At 36.1% G+C, this 18,351-nt stretch overlaps 1 protein-coding gene and 1 pseudogene across 2 annotated transcripts; both read right to left on the reverse strand.

The window, feature by feature from the left end:
• Positions 1–8,234: 8,234 nt before the first annotated feature.
• LOC133825583 (uncharacterized) lies at positions 8,235–13,626 on the reverse strand. Of its 2 annotated transcripts, XR_009888621.1 has the most exons (6): positions 13,510–13,626; positions 13,040–13,168; positions 12,390–12,486; positions 9,734–9,810; positions 8,979–9,112; positions 8,235–8,416 (listed from the first exon to the last, which is right to left on the reverse strand). XR_009888621.1 is itself a non-coding variant. In XM_062258507.1 (5 exons), the coding sequence occupies exons 1-5, from the start codon at positions 13,561–13,563 to the stop codon at positions 8,411–8,413; spliced, it is 420 nt and encodes a 139-aa protein (XP_062114491.1). In that variant the 5' UTR covers positions 13,564–13,626; the 3' UTR covers positions 8,235–8,410. The 2 variants fall into 2 exon arrangements, 1 of the variants encoding a protein (XP_062114491.1); XM_062258507.1 differs by lacking the exon at positions 9,734–9,810.
• Positions 13,627–13,686: 60 nt separating this feature from the next.
• LOC133825592 (polyadenylate-binding protein-interacting protein 11-like) lies at positions 13,687–16,657 on the reverse strand (annotated as a pseudogene).
• Positions 16,658–18,351: the final 1,694 nt, after the last annotated feature.

An 18,351-nucleotide genomic window follows, 5' to 3' on the forward strand; every position in this document is an offset into this window, starting at 1 on the left:
AGCGCACTATTGCCGCCCTTGACTCATAAGTCAATGCTTTTCGACCAGTGCTCAACGCTATTGCCGTCCTTGACTTATAAGTCAATGCTTTTCGACCAACGCTCAACACTATTACTGTCCTTAACTTATAAGTCAATGCTTTCGACCGGCACTCAGTGTGCTAATGTCGTTCTTTATTCGTAAGTCAAGTCCGGGGCCCATCCATAGGATATGGGATTAATAAGTCACCCCGGGGGCCATTTCCCTATCCTCTATATAACCAACCTTGGAGTTGATCTAGCGTTCTTGGCACTAATTTTTATATGGCCATTGGGTCAGAAAAGTGTTTGATGTGCTCCTGGTTAGCCTAACCAAAGCGACCAGCACTCAATGTACTATTGCTGCCCTTGACTTATAAGCCAATGCTTTTCGACTAGCGCTCAGCGCTATTGCCTGTCTTGACTCATAAGTTAAGCCTTTCTCAATCAAATAATGCAGACATGCATATATCATATATCAAAGATCCAAATACAAAGCATTCAACATGCTTAATCAACAATCACAAGCATAATCATAATCATAGACATTCATAGGCACTTATGCCCTATTCATATTCCTGTTTAATAATTCGGGCAAAGCCATAATTACATGTATCACTTACTGGGTGTCGTTTTCTTACCTTTAGTCCATGCACAAGTTAAGAATGAATAATCCTTGAGCATGATCCCAGTTCTGAGCCCCTAGCGATAACCTAGTCACAACCCTAATATGGAATCCCATCAATAATGAGCGAATAAAGGCTTCCAGACTAAGTCCTAGTGTTCGAGACATCGAACTCTACTAAACGGGCAAGTAGGATCGATCTCAATCCCTTAGGTCTGAGTTCCCGTCACTAAAAACCTAAGGTGGCCAAAGTTGCCCCGGCGGGTCGCGACTTGACCCTAAGGGTCATAGCGCGCCTCCCAAAATAGAAAGCCCCCTGTGTGGAATTCAAAACACGACCCACAACTTTCCCCTGAGAGTAGCGGTGCGCCTCCAGAAACCCCTCCTGGGCCTTGGGTTCACACCGGTCTCGGTGCCCCAAGAATAGGGTCATGGCGCGACCTCATAAACCAAGAATTCCCCTGTTTTCCTTAGCCAAAAACTCACCAAAATCCTTTCCAAAAGTTCCCAAAATACACTCCAATCCCATAACAACATTAACACTAATCCAGCAACAAAACCCAAGCTTAAACACACTCAAACCACCACCAAAAACTCAAATCCAAATCCTTGAACTATCAAGCTCAAGAACAACAAAAACTAAAACACAATTGAATCAAAATAGGGATTGATGCTTACCTCAATTGTGGATTAAATACTCTTAGCTGGAGCTAATCAATACTAAACCTCAAGCTTTAAATCCCCATGCCTTGAAATCACTAACCTTGCTCCAAAATCAATCAAAGAGAGAGAGAGAGAGACAAGAAGAACGATTAAGAGAGCGAAAGAGCTACTCTACTTTTTTTTCCTTCGGCCAAGGGAAAGAGTGACTAAGTCACTAAATTGGCACAAAATGACCTAAATGCCCCTAGGGCCAAATCTCTCTCTCAAAGCCCATCAAGGGAAATTTTGTCATTTTCCACATACCCTGTTAATCATAATTAACGCCTTATAATTCTCGTTACTTCCAATATCCTCAAATAATTACCAAATAATTTTCCCATTACCCGATACTGGTAATGTACTAAATTGCCAAATTACCCCTAGGCTCACCCCAAGCTGAGTATTTGACCCCGTTGTGACTTTCCCGCTAACTTGTTCTCTAGGATCGCCTCGTGCTAGGTAACCCAAATATATCCACATAATGATGTGGTCTCACACATATATGGAAAATATACCCATAACATGCAAAATTACAAAAATTGCCCCTTTTTAATTAGAAACGGGCCCACCTGTATATTCAATACACCTAAACATGCATATCTAGTCATATTATAATATAACTCACATAATTTTCTATAATTTTCCATCCTGGCCCCCTAATCAAGGCCCTAAGCCTTATTAGGTAATTTGGGATGTTACACTACGTACCTTGCACCAAGACACCTGCTCACCACCGTCGCTACCTAAGTACTATGCACCACACGCCTATACACATAAGAAGAAAAAAAAGACAATTGTTAGTACTTCATTTGGATATGTGTATTTATATATATATATACTGCAAAAAAAAAATGTATATGTAGAATGATGTTGTGAAGGATAAAACTTGCAACCCATTAGATCTCTAAAGACCCAAGTTCCACTAAACTAAGGCAAATGGTAGTATAAAAAAGGCTTTCAAGAAGAATCCCTATTTATAGAAAATTTTAAACCCATCCTTGCCCTTGGATTCAATATTAAATCCATGGTCAGAAATGAAGCCATACACTCACCTTGGGATCCGCAAATTGGAAAGGTAGGCCCACATTCATTCTTAAGAAGTCTTGAGGATCACTACATACAAAGTGTGTTTCTTCACACTTCCAAAGTAAAGAAGCACACTAACACCACATGTGCCTTGAAGACACCATCTACAAGAGCACCTAAAGGCCCTCTCATAGACTAAGAAGAAATTCTGGATGCCAAAATTCTACAACAATTAAAGACCCCAACTTGTTTCCAAAGTTCTTGGATGGTCACGCGAGACCATGTTTCACGCAAGTCTTCATCTCCATGGAAGGTAATCCTCTCGCGTAACTCAGCCCCATGGCCTTCACCCTTGTGCCTAAACGCGCCTCGCGAAACCATTGTAGTTCCTATCGGCACCTGACCCAAGGGCGCCTCTCGAGACCATTGTAGCACCTACAGGTGCCTCAGGAGATCACCTTAGGCCTACAGGTGCCTCGTGACACCATTGTAGAGCCTACTGGCACCTCGCACAAAGGCGCCTCACGAGACCACCTCGCGCCTACAAGTGCCCTTCCCAAGGGCGCCTCACAAGATCACTTCGCACCTACAAGTGCCTCGACCAAGGTCACCTCGCGAGATCATTGTAGCGCCTATAGACTCCTTAACCAAGGGTGCCTCGCAAGACCATCCTCGCACCTACATGTGCCTCGCTTACGCACGCTTCACGTTAGCACAACACGGAATAAGCCCACGTCACTTCCTGATGCCCACATTGTTGATGAAGCCGTTTATCGCCACTTTAGCCTCATACCACCAGCGAAGCATCCTTCATTTGACATTCAGTCAAGGTGACTCTACCAATCTTACCAAGAGCACAGTGACTTGTTCACCACAAGCGTCAAATAAGGATGTTATGTATCAACCTTATCAATCTTTTGAAGGTACAAATGGCAAAGCCATACCAACTTAAGAAGAACAAAGGAAAAAACCTAAGTATGGAGCACGTGAGGATAGGTGTGTACGACCTGAGGAGCACAACATACGGACCAGGCAACCACGCCAGACAAGTAGTGGCATTACAAGGATAGTATGTGGTTAAACATCCATTACCACAATCCTGACACCCATACCAAACAGGTAGTGGTGGTACGAAGTAGTACGAAAATTGGATATTACCTGCTAACATATATATATATATATGTATTGGATCCGACCACTTCTCCTCCAACCCCACTACTGTAATGCCCTGGATAGCCAAGACCATCACACTATGTATTTTAAATAGTGCAAGACTTGATAATCAAGTCGTTTGGACATAAACGTGTTTCTAAAGTCAATTGATGGGTTAGTGTTAAAATATTTTGATCATAAAATAGTTGACTTTCATTAAAATAAGATTTGGTACATGGGATCCCAAAAATAATGTTTACAAGGCAATTACAACCCTCAAAATTAAATACAACTAAAGCCAGTCTAAATGAAAAAAATACAATTTTGGCTCTAGTCCTTGTTAAAACCCTCGTCCGTGGCGGTCGAGCAGCTACCGATGTACACACCACCTCCAAAGCTCTCCAATTCCGGCAGGTCTAGCTTTCCCTTGGCCTTACCTGCACCACGTAGCACCCATGTGCAAGGCTCAGCAAGAAAACTTAATTCAACAAGAACAAATAAACAACAGTATATGCATAGTAAACTTAGATACACAAGTTCAATCAACAACAGAATATAAGCAATAAGCGTAACATAAATGTTCAATTCAAACAACCACATATACTATTCACATCAATCAATAGATTAGTTAAGTGCAAGGCACAATTCTGTTTATTGTATAACAGTCAGTCTCGGCGCCCTTAGGCTGAGTATTCTAATCTGAAAGCTGACCCTGGCATGCTTAGGATGGGTTGCGTTCTGCACGCTTATTATCGGCCCTTGGCACCCTTAGGCCGGCCTTCAAAATAGATATCATCACAAATATGCATCGTACATCAGGCAATCAAAGGAAACCTATACAAGTATACCTAAGTAGACATTCTCAGATACATATATATTCACAACCTAGGCGTAGTTTTCATACCTCGAGTCCCGAGTGGAGGATGTAGAGCGGCCTCGAGCACGATCTTCAATTTGAGCCTTAATAGTAACCCTAGTCATAAATTGATAATGGACAACTATCAAAATCTAAAACAATTAAAAGTTTTAGAATAACATACTAGCCACTGGGACCACGAATTATACTAAACTGGGTAGTAAAATCCTTCCCGAGCACTTAGGTTTGAGTTCCTGAGCCTAAAAAACTAACTTGGCTATGTGTGGGCCACGGTGCGCTACAAGTCAGAGAGCTCCAAGGCTCTCTTTTCGGGGACACAGGCTGTGGCATGCCTCTACCTGCGTCGCAACGCCTAGCCAAAAATTTATAGGCTCCCAGCCTCTTAGCACACACGGGTCACGGAGCTTGAAGAACAGGGCTGTAACTTGAGCCCAAAAACCCAGAAAACCTACATATTTTCTCTAAGTTTTTCCTCAACCTAATTCACCAAAATCCAAAATAATGTGCACCAAGTGCACCAAATCCAAAATTAAGCCTCTACACCTCAGCAGTAAACTTAGAGCTACATAATCACCTAGAAATCTAACCAAAATCCTCCTAGGAACTAAGAATTCAGCCAACACCTTAGAAATTTAAAGAACTTAAGAAAACCTACACTAATAGTAGAATTCCACCATGAAATAAAGTCATGAAGCTTACCTCAAGAGTGATTTCGACCATGAACTGATCCTCAAGTTGTCCTAGCTACAATTCTCAGTTGTATCCACAATTTCCAGCCCCAATTCTAAGCTTTCTCTTCAAAAACCCAATGCTATAGAAAAGAGAGAGAAGAATGCAAGAGTGATGGAGAGAGAGAGGCTGTCCTGATGGTTCTGGCTGGTTCCTAAAGTTCCTAAGTATATCCCCTGGTACAAGGACCAAAATACCCCTAGTGTTATTTCAGCCCATAAGGGCAAAAAAATCATTAGTCCCGATTCTCGCTAATACCTCGAGTCGTCCTACAAATTTCCAATTAGTCCCGACATACCCAACTAATCTCCGCATAATTATGCGTTCACCAATACTTCCCAATTACACACTAAGTCCATGAAATATCCCTAGGCTCACCTCAAGCCAGGTGCTAAACCCCATTGTGACTATTCTACTAATTCGCTCACCAGGATTGCCTCGAGCTGAATACTGCAAATATATCCACATAATATTGTGGTGTCAATTATTTACACACATATAATCACATTTATGCCCTCAATGGGCCAAAATCACGTACATGCCATATTTAACAAAAACGGTCCCACATGCATATTTAATATTCCTCAACAAGCATATGTATTCATAATATCATATAGATCATGTATGCCACGTAGTCACACATTTAATCAAATAATTACACACATATATCCAATTAGGCCCTCCCGACACACTAATCAAGGCACTAAACCTTATTAGCATTTTTTGGATGTTACAACTATCCCCTCCTATTGAAAATTTTGTGCTATAAATTTACCTGGATAATTTGGGATGTTGATCTTGCATAATCGAACCTAGCTCCCAGGTCGCCTCATCGACCTTGCTATTCCTCCATAATACTTTGACTAGAGGAATCGTCTTGTTCCTTAAAACTCTGTCCTTTTTATCTAGGATCTGACCTGGTCACTCCTCATACAACAAATCTGTCTGTAGCTCTAGATCGACATATCCAATTACATTGGTTGTATCTTATACATACTTCCAAAGCATTGAGAAGTGGAACACATCATGAACTCCTAATAATGTTAGAAGTAGAGCCAATCTATAGGCTACCTGCCCGATACTCTCTAGCATCTCAGAAGGTCCTACGAAGCTAGGGCTCAACTTGCCCTTTTTCCCAAATCTCCTTACCCCTTGCATTGGCAAAATCTCACAGAAATACGTAGTCCCCTGCCTGGAACTACCTAGAACTCCACGTCCCTACGCTTGGGTCAGCATAACTTTTTTGTCGGTTATTCTCAATAGATTCATTAGTCTCTTGAACCATCTCCTGTCCCAAATACTTCCTTTCCCCCATCTCATCCCAATGAATGGGCGATCTACACTTTTTTCCATACAACATTTTGTATGGAGCTACTCAATTTGTTGACTGATAACTATTGTTATATGAAAATTCAATCAACGAGAGGTACTTACTCCAAGACCCCTTGAAGTCTAGCACACATGCTTTGAGCATGTCCTCCAATATCTGAATTTTCTTCTTAGACTGCATGTCTTTCTAAGGATGAAAGGTTGTACTAAAATTCAACTAAGTCCCAATAGCCTTCTGCAAACTACCCCAAAACTTGGAAGTAAATATGGGATCCTAGTCCGATACTATAGACTTTGGAACCCCATGGAGACATACAATCTCTCTCACATACAGCTCTGCATACTGGTCCATAGTATAGGTTGTCCTCACTGGAAGAAAGTGTGCTGACTTGGTGTATTTGTCTAATATTACCCACACTGAGTCATGTTGCCCCACCATCCTGAGCAAACCCCCTACAAAATCCATGGTAACATCTTCCCATTTCTACTCGGGAATACCTAAAGGCTGTAACAACCCCGCTGGCTGCTGGTGTTTAGCCTTCACCTGCTGACAGGTTAAACACTTTGCTACGTAATCATCTACATCCTTTTTCATCCAAGGCCACTAATACAATGACTGTAGATCCTGATACATCTTCCTGGTGCCTAGATTTAGTGAGTATGATGTAGTATGAGATTCATCGAAAATCTCTCGTTTAATACTCATTTCCATCGAAACACAAATCTGATCCTGATATGTCAGCAAACCCGTCACCAAAATGGAATAATCCTTAGCTACTCCAGCTAGGACATCCCCTCTAATCTCCTGCAACCGTGTATCACCCATCTTGCCCAATTTTATCCTTTCCAAGAGGGTAGAATGTAAGGAAATACTGGCCAACAAGCCCATGACCAATTCTATCCTCGCTCTGGTCATCTCTTCTACTAATTCCTTCAGTATCTGCTTCGAGCTAAACAACTATCCTGGGCCCCTTCGGCTCAAAGCGTCTGCCACTACATTGGCTTTTCCTGGGTGATAAAGGATGTTATAGTCATAATCCTTCACCAACTCTAGCCAACTCCTCTATCTCATATTTAGGTCCTTCTGGGTGAAGAACTACTTCAAACTCTTATGATCGGTGTATATCTCACACTTCTCTCCATACAAATAGTGTCACCACACTTTTAGTGGGAATACCTCCACTGCTAGCTCCAAATCATGGGTAGGAACTACAAGAAAAAATGCTTTTAATAAGACCAAAAATGTATTATCAAAACATACCATAATACTTTTTGACGTGTTAAGACCGACTATGTTATCGTAGGTCAGGCTACTTTACATAACACTTTATCATTGTTATACAGATGTGTTATTATACTGTCAACGATAACACACTTTCTGTGTTATTTTAATAAATACATAAGTGTTTAATTATATTATTTATAATCGATTATATAACACATTTCAATACTTATAGATTTGTGTTATACTACACTTTAGTATAACACTTTAGTATAACACATTTTTTGTGTTATATAATGAAGTTTGCGTAACAAAATTCTTTACATATAAAAAGTGTTATTGTAATAGATATTATAACACATTTTTTGTATTATTTTAATATTTAGATAAGTTTAAATTCTCATTATATATTCATTTATATAACACTAATTTATTCTATTCTATTTTTATTTTTTATTTATATAATTAAAATTAGCTTTCTAATATATACTAGCATCATTAAATGAAATTGATTTTCAAATAACAAAAAGTAAAAACATTCAACATTGTATTAACAATCCACAAATTAGTTTAAAACATTCAACACTGTCATCAACAACAAAATGTTCTTTAAGTATTCAAGTAGTCTTAAATATTCAACATATTGAAAAGTTACTACTTTCAACACAAAATATTCTATAGCTGCCTAACACAAAGCCTTCAAAATTAAGTATCCTTTTCTATTTCACTTGTCACATCTGCAAAATAAACAAAGAAATATTTTATTGTTATTATCTAGCATCACAAATTACTACAAGAAAAATGCTATGGAAAGTATTTCCAAGAGAGGACACCACATACAAAAGACAATCACAAATGCAAAGCCAAGGACAATAAAAAATGGGAATACGAAAGCAATGGAAATTCCCTCTGATTTCTGTTTTCCAGAAAAAGAAAAATTTCTATCAAACTTTATAATGTATTTCCAAACTAAAAAAAGTCAAGGACCCAATTTAATTGAACGCAGAAATCAAATCCCTTTTATAAAGAATAAACTAAGCAACATTGATGATATAATTGTTTCACATGTACTATTTTTCTCTACTGTATGCACACAAAGCTTGATTAATTAAAAGTAAGAAATCAATTATATAGAAAACTCATTCAATATAAAAATAAGAACAACAATTTAAATGCATATAATGCAGATAATACTAACATACATGAATGATCCTGATTATTGATTTTGAAATCTTAATAGTATAAGCTTAAAATATATGGATGGCTTTTTTAAAAGAAATAGAAGGCAATCTTGCATACCTGGGAAAAGTGGGGATTCCTGGGTGATTGTGTAGATGACAGAGTCTCTACTTCTATGACATTGAGGACTTGATGTGAAAAATTGAAAAGCTCAAGCACACTTCCAGTATTCATATTTGCCTTGTATAAAAGATCTGCAATTGGAAGACACTTCAATATTTTAAATGAAATATAAAAATAAAAGCAAGATTTGCATATCAATTTAGGAAGCGGAGAATTTAAGTTATGACTCATCCAAATTATAATTAAGATTCGCATATCAAAAGATCTGATTATTCTTGATGCTTTTCACTAGTGTTATGACTCATCCAAATTATATTTATCTGTAATTATTTGTAATTCTTGGTGTGAAGACTCTCATTCCATAGTAACATTTTTAACACCCTCGTAGTGAAATTTGTTCTCCTTGAAATTCTAAGAAAGCTCTTGTATATATATATATTAAGTGGACAAAAAAGAGTAGTCATTTTCAAGTTCCCTTTAATTATTATGGGAGTGTGTGATATTCACGGATAGAGACAATGTGGCTAAAGGCCTATGCACATGTAAAGCCAAAAGAAAATTTCTATCATCCATTTTCAGTCATCACTCACAAGTTTCCTACCACAACCAGTACTAAATTGTTACACATTTCACAATTTCAAAATAACAAATCGAGTGAGTACACCAACATCCCTCTATATGCATGTTTCAGCTACATATACTACTTAAAGTTTAAGAAGACTCTAATTCTAATGCTATAAAGTTATTTATACCTAAATAACACGAGATGATTCCAAATAAAATTCTCTAAACCATAGGAAGCCAAGGTCTGTCAAAGTTGCAACGGTTGCTGCACATAGAATCGCATGAAGGTAAGATATAACTTATAAGATAATATCATAATATTAATGGTAGTTAATCTAGCTTATCAACTTTGACAAATTCAAAGGCTGGGTTACATGTGTGATATTGACACTGTTAGGAAAATGGAGCCAAAGGTGACTAAGCAAGAATTCCTGCACATTGTCAAAATTATCAAAGTCTCGCTTAGCAAGCTACTTTCCATTAAGTTGAAATTAAAACACCTCCTAAACTTTCAGGGGAAAAGCAGAGAAAAAGTGGGGTACATGATGTACTACCATATAAACCAACTGCTAAAGAACCAAAATATGCCACTTAAAACAGGTTGTGAAATGTGTTTGTATGCTCAATGGTCAAAATGCATGTTTAGAAGAATTGATTACAGAACTTGAAACTCTGTCAATATGTACCAACATGATAAGAGAATTATGTACACTTGCTTATTATCCAACATAATCATATAGAAAAACAATAATAAAAAAATGCACCTGAAAAATTTCTTTAGCATTTTAATCAGTTAAAGGTTTTAGCCCAGTTTCTTCAATATTGCTTACTGTTAGCCAAAATACCCATATTAGTGAATCCATGTGGTTGTTATTTCAATATTGCTGCAAGCCCAAATATGAATGAAAGCTAAATGGTAATTGGCACCAATCCTTCCATAACTTCTACAATTTATTTTAAAATCACAATAAAGAAAATGGAAAGGGGATATTTTTAATATAGAATAATGTACACTAAACAAATAGAAGAAGAAAAAAAAAACATATTTAAAATGTCATAAACAGAGAAAATAAAATATGATCATCATTAGATAACATTATAAGAGATTCACCCAATTATTTAAAACAAGTTTTTCTATTATAAATTAATATATTTAATGAAAAATAAACTTAATCTAACGAGCTAATGCTAAATGTCCAAAACAAGAGAGAAATACACGTGCAAAAACATAAATCAATGTTTAAAACAATGAGAAACTATATATACCATGGACATGAGTGCAAGGAGTGTTCTCAGAACAATATATATAAATATATATATATATTTATTCAATTAGTACTGTATTATATATGTTCCAATAAATTAACAAGCAAGAATAGAAATAAGCATTAAATATCCATGCACAAAAATAAGGCAGAAGCAAATGAGGGAACACTTAAGAATAGGCATTTCAACACAACCCATGAAATCATAAACTTAATTTAGGATCAATGGTAATAGAATTGAAATTTAAACCAGATGCATAAAAAATAAATCACATGAAAACAAAGGAACGTATCCACAATATGGCACTTAAACTTCAATCCAAAGTCAAAAAACACATAGCAATTCATATCAGTGGCAAACTCTAGCCATCAAAATCTATGGCTGACCAAGTTTGAGGATATGTAAGAGAGTACTATAGTATATATATATAGTATATGTATGTATATCTAGATTATTCTGTCTTTGGCCATCAAACAATTTTAGTTCTTTCCCATTTCAAATCCAAAAAAAAAAAAAAAATGAGCCAAGACAAATAAAAAATACACACTTACAAAATTATGCCTTTTTATCATTTAAATATCTCATTGCTCAGAAATGCAAGTCCAAAAACAAAAATGTTTAAAAAGTATGAGATAAGAAAAATGCCAAAAGCTCACCAGTAACAAGAAGAAGCCAATATGAGAGTTGCTTAAGGAAAACAACTCATTTCCCCTTAAAAAGTGAAAAATGAAAGTGGAAAACTTTGAGAAACAGAGATATTGCATTTAGAAAATTAGTAAATATGTTAATAAAAAGTGTAAGCAAAAAGGGTGAAAAACAATACTAGAACAATTAATAGTACCTGCACTTAAATTGTGGAGTGCCATTGCTTGCTTGGCTCCGTTCATTCCACTACATTGTATACAAATATATATATATATAAATCTTACTCATACTAGCTAGCCACCTAAACATTTTAATTCTACTAATAATATAAAACTAATAGATTTGACAAAAGTGGCAACGAGACCAAAACAGAAGCAACCCATTTTGCTAACTTATTACTCTTTTCCAATGACTTCAATTTGGTTTATATCTAAGTGACATCTCACATATTACTTGTTCTTTATTTCTTTGTTATGTTTTGCTCCTTATTTTTTTTACTATTGTAAAGAAAGGGAAAAGAAAATAAATTAAACAGAAAGGTTTCTGAGAATACAGTATTTAAGAATGGGTGCACTATTCAATTTATAAATCTGCATAGTTCATATTTGTTTTCTAAATGAATAGACAAAGAAAAATATTTGAAACACCACTCCAAGACAAATAATCTGACAATCAAAACTAATTCAAACACATCAAACTTCAAGTAGAAATTAGAAAACACAAGTATGAGCAAGATCATATATATTTATATAAATATAAAAACCATAAATTTATATTGGTGCGACCTTAGTAGTCTATACACATCCAGTTTGTGAATCATCTTGAGCACTTCACAAGTAATCAAAATAGAATTACACACTCAATACAGTCATTGCCTAATTACGTTTATGAGATGTGTTAAGTTACTCAATGATTTTCATGAACGTAACTTACCAATGACTCTTGTCAAGTTCAAACTTCCATTGATCCATCCAACTTGAACGTGTCCTCCAACTTCCAAAATCCTGTCTTTCTCAACCTCTAAATATGGCTGATGATTTTTAAACAATTAATATGCCTGAATAAAATCTTCATGAAAACAAGACATGAAAGTGCTTTGCTTATATTAGAGGTACTACGACAGATTTGCCTAAATTTCGCATTATATCCAATTACAACAAATATATAGATAGGGAAAACAAGAGAGAGACTCCCGTGGGGTGTTATATAAGTATTTCAAGCTAAACTAATTTGATATCTATTTCTTTTCTATTTTGACCATTCTAATATAGTGACAAATGAATATAATACAGCTTAATTATGTCATTTTCTTATTCAATATGACTTTATATAGTAGAGCCCAAAAACTTTGTAAGTCCTTAGTTAAACCATAGCACATCATAAAAATAAATTTAAACAAAAATTAATTGCATAATCCTTTCGTTAGCACGAAGAGAAAACTTAAACAAAACTTTTATATAATTAAAATTTTCTTTCATTCTATTTTTTACTTTTCCTTAGAAGTTTCTTAAGACCCACAAAGCCAAGGAAATAAAGAAATAAGCACATGAAAAATAATAAAATAAAATTATTAGAGGGATTACCGTAAAGGTCTGTGGCTCTAAACTGTGAACAGACTTCCTCACACTATTTATAATAAGTCGTATTATTGCACTTTTGGCATCTACATGAGTATTTCCTACAATACTTTCCAGATGCAAAGAAAGAAATAGCTACCAAAGAAGAACAATCATTTAGATATCATGTTAGAGAAAGGAAAAGAGAGTATGAGATACACTAAATATTTCACCAATTTTATTACGAATCACGAATCAAAACAGAGGTAAAATTACATTCCAATTTTATTACTCTCTAAGTATTTTGAAGCTAAAACTTTAATTACTAAAACTTTTAAATACCCATACCTCTCCACACCTACTATTTCAAACACCTCCCAAAAATCTCAGAAATCAAAGCTTGGCTTGCAAAAAGAGCTTTCTCAAACCATTCAAAAAGTTCTAGATTTTTTTTAAAAAAAAATTAAAAATAGTAATAAAAATTCTAAAACCTTTACCTTAACCACTCCCATTAAGATCCAAATGTAAGTGAGTGTGAACGTGAGAGGCATGAGGGAGGAGCTAACAGATATGGAGCTATCATACGAATGAGTTATTTGGGGGAGAGAGCATAACAATGAGAGAGAGAGAGAGAGAGAGAGAGAGAAATGGGGTATTTGGTTTTAATACTTAAGTTTAGTTTTTCACTTTCACGCTTAATCTATCTTTTAGGCCCGCCCTTATTTCACTTTAAGGATTTTTTATAATACATTTTTAGTAAAGTTATAGTGATGCATTATGGAAAACATTGATTGGTGTAGTGAATAGACCTTCCCTAATTCCTACATTAAATATAACAGTTAAAAATGGTGGAAAAGAAAGCATATAATATTCAAACACAGAATATTGAATGTAGGAATATTGAAACAGATAGATACCATTATAAACTCAATAAAGGCAATACGAGTAGAATGATGATAGTCCCCAAGCAGCCTTAGGCGATAAACCTGCATTAGAATATATGTTTATCAATGCAGCCCCTCACAAATGGTATCAAGGATTTTAGAATTATAAAAGAAAGAGGAAGTGTTGGCAAAAGCACTAACCTCTCCACAGGCTGATTCAAAAAAGAGTTTAACATCAGCTTGAGCAACCTACACAAGACAAACCGAATAAATGTGTAAGAAGTTCCACAGATAATTGCTCTGGGTCATTTTCAACTACAGACTACAAGAAAATCACCTTTTTGTCAATATTTGTACAATAAATTGTTCTTGCGCACATCTCGCATTCATTGTCAGTCTGCAATGAAAAATAATACTCAATTGATAGATTATAAAATGGAAATGACTGGTGCATTCTAGAGTTAAAAATAAAGGCAATAGTCATAACAGCAAGGCTCTATACCCTTGGCAAAAATGTTGGGTTAACTGGTACAATAGCTGTCTTGGAGGGCGGTACTCTGACAGGGTAAAATCCAAGCATTGTCCCTGCGAGACTCAAAGCAGCCTTTGCACCTTCTGTTAATCAGATATAAAACTGAAATTGATCAAAATGTCCTAGCATTCATAACCGATCTAAAGACCCTTTCACAATGACAGACCAAGAATGATGTTATAAGGTCAAAATTACCTTTATCAGTGAACTCAATGAAGGCAAAACGAAGTACTGAGTTTGGATCACCACAAATTCGGCAATCAACAACCTTCACAATGGAAATAAAAGTAGATAAGAAAAATTGTTCCAAATCCAAATTAAAATCGCATTGTCACAGAGCTTCTACTACGACATTCATCATTTTTTTTTTCAGCAATTAAAGGGGAAAGAACAATCAAAGAGTAAGAGAAACAGTGAAAACACAGAATTGTAAACAGTTCAAATACCATAAGATTAGAGCAATTACCTGTCCACAAGTGACAAAAAGAGATGCAAGCTGTTCTTCAGTGACCTATGTCCCAGTTACCAATGAATTAATCATGCATACACCAAAGAAGAGGTAAATAATGGGCCTAATGGAAACACTAAAAATAAGTTGCAAATGGCTTACCTATTGATCAATGTCAGAAACATAAACAGTTTTTCGAATTCTATCTTCCCGTTGTGCCATACTAGTCCTACTATTCATTCTCCGTTTTCCTCGGCTGTTCCTCTGAAAAACAGCACCCATCAACAAACTTTTCAACTTGGTTCTCAAGGTAGAGTTCAATTTACATTAGTTTTAAATCATAAATCATGGTTTTCTTCTTTACCCAACACACTTCATAGCTGAACAAGTTTACATATGAGTATAACTTCTACTCAACACATCATTTTGGTCGCCAATCACAAGCTACAATACCCAAATAGCAGGAAAATCGTGGAGTTCGCAACATCCATGTTCTTATTATCTATTCCCAGGAACCAAACATACTTTCACATATTAGTTTCAAAATAAAAGACTTAATAGTAGTAATACCCGTCGAGCATTGAAGCCATTAGCGTTTCCATTTCTATTGTCGTTGTTGTTGTTAAGCAAAAGACCAAAGCCATTGTTAAACCCACCATTTAATCCAGGGTTGTTAGCAAGTGAAGGAGGCACAAACTCCTCCGCCATAGGATTAAGCTTGGAGAAAAGCTCCCTCAATTCCCTCATATCCCGGTTAAAGCTCTCCCCATCATGATCCTCATTCATCTGCAAATCCCCACTGTTCGATCGCTGATGATGAACCGACCCCACTCCCACTGTCTGCATCGACTGAGGGCCTCCGATCTTTACGCCATTAAACAAACCCCAACTGAACCACCTGTGCCGCCGGCACAACCTTCATGAAAAGGCCCTGATCGTGAGGCCACAGAATCGGACCATTGCTGCTCTAATGTAAACCATTATGCTTCGGCTGATCCTGATCGTTACCTCCTCCTCCACCACCACGCGCCGCCGCCTCCTCCTCCACACTCCTATTTGACGAAGCCGAACCCACGTTCCTCCCCAATTCCACTCCAGCATTCTCAACCACGACCATGGATTTTAACTCCTCCTCCTCCTCCTCCCTCCTTTTTTTTCAAAATTTATTCCAGTCGCTGATCAAACAAATGAAGACGCTAAAAAAAAACCCAAAAAATAAAAACTAAACAAAAAAAATTGCCTCGATGTCACTACGGAGAAAACGAAAATGAAAATCCAAACAACAAAAAAATAATTAAAATAAAATTTGAGAAATGACAACGAAGCAACAAAGCTAATTAATATTAATTAATACTTAATATTATATATAAAAAAAATTAAGAACAAGAAAGAGCTGAATCGAGTTTATTTACAGTGAATGGCATTTTTTGGAATTTTTTGTAAAGAAAGAAAACGAGGGAGTTATAGGTGGGCAAGGAAAAAAGAAATTAGCTTGGGAAAAAATATAGCTTTTACAAGTTATAGGCGGGCTCCCAAAACGCCATTTTTTTTTCTTTTACCACATATATGGATATCATAATACTTTTTGAATAGTATTATATTCTTATGTTATGATAAGGGGTATTTGGTGTAGTGAGGGTATTGTTGCTCATATTCCTTTAGCTGTCGCGATGCGAAGGCAATAACCTTCCCACTCTGCATCAACACACACCCTAATCCCAGTCTCGATGCATCACAACACACTACAAATTTTCCCCATCTGAAGGAAGACTTAGAACTGGAGCAGTAATCAATCATCACTTCAATTCTTGGAAACTACCCTCACATTTGTCTGACCATGCGAACTTAAGGTTCTTTCGCATCAACACAGTTAATGGTGTGGAAATCTTCAAAAAACCCTTCCACAAACCGTCTGTAATATCTCGCTAACCCAAGGAAACTCCTAACCTCTGAGGCGATCCTTGACCTCGGTCAATCCCTAACTACTTCTACCTTGGCCAGATCCACCTTAATCCTGTCTCCACTAACAATATGTCCAAAGGAATGTTACCTTTGGTAGCCAGAACTCACACTTCTTAAATTTAGCATACAACCAATTCTCCTTCAACCTCTGCAATACCAATCGGAGATGTTGCTCATGCTCTGTCTCCGAACGAGAGTAAACTAGGATTTCATCGATGAAGACAATTACAAACTGATCTAAGTCATCCTTGAACACCCTGTTCATCAGATCCATAAATGTTGTTCCCTCTTGAGAAAATTAGTTCTTGCTTAATTAATTGCTTTTATAGTATACCATAACACAAAAAGTGACCCAATATATATAATTAAAGGATGTTAACGTGATGCCAATTTATTGTACTTAAATTCTGGATATAATTTTTATGTAATAATAAAGAAGAAGAAAAAACACACTCACACACACACATCACCAGTTTGTTAAGCTTTTCTTAAGATTTTTGGTCTTATTGTGAGAATAATTTATATTTTTGTACGTAGTTATTTTTTTTATACATATATAGAAGAGCTCAACAAATTTGATACACCAGTTTGTTCATTTTCTCATACATCTAGATTCTAATTAGTGTAGAGCTCAACAAACGTGGCAGTGGTGATGGTGTATTGGAGAATGGCGTGGTCGATTTGACAAGTTAGGTACACCTGATGGAGAAGGAAGATGCGGAGAGGTCCAAGAGGTCCGAGAGGGAGAAGAAGGAGTTTGAGGAGAGGGAGAAGGCCTGGCTCAAGGCCAATGAGATGAAAAGGAAGAAGATGGAAGAAGAAGAATAGGAACAACAAAAGAAGGCACTGGGCGAAGAGTCTCGGAAACAGCAGGTACTTTCTTCTTTTCTTTACTTTCTTGGAGTATTTTGGTTTTAACGGTTGTTTAGTTGCTAGAAAAGAATGAAAAACTAACCAAATTAATATAATTATGTGTTTTCACTGTTTACAATTCTGTGTTTTCACTATTTCTCTTACTCTCTGATTGTTCACTGTTTCACTGTTTACAATTTTAGAGATGTGTTATTAAATATTAGACTGGAAAGAAAAGTCAACAAGCACAAGTATTGTTAAAAAATTGAAAAAAAAAAGATGTTGCTTAAATACCAAGATGTTCTTGAGATAATGATTAATAGCTTGAAACATTATGGAGTAGATGGTTATTTGAACTATAAGTTATTGTCATTTTTTAATGCCTTTGGATTTTTTTTAATTGTTTGTAGTAATATCCCAATTAAAAAAATACCTTTATCCATAAATCATGCTTCTTATCTTTGAATTGTTATGAATATACTATGTGAAGAACTTGAAAGCTGAGAGCCTGTTCTGCCATATTGAATCTTCTCCATTGATCTGACCTGAATCTGAATGATTCATTTAACATAATTTGTCTATATATTATTTGTTTCTCATTTTTTCTCCAACTTGCTTAATGACCATAAGAATATACTTCACAGGTTATTAGCTGAGGGAG

Source organism: Humulus lupulus, chromosome 1, assembly GCF_963169125.1.
Source record: "Humulus lupulus chromosome 1, drHumLupu1.1, whole genome shotgun sequence".
Lineage (NCBI taxonomy): Eukaryota > Viridiplantae > Streptophyta > Magnoliopsida > Rosales > Cannabaceae > Humulus > Humulus lupulus.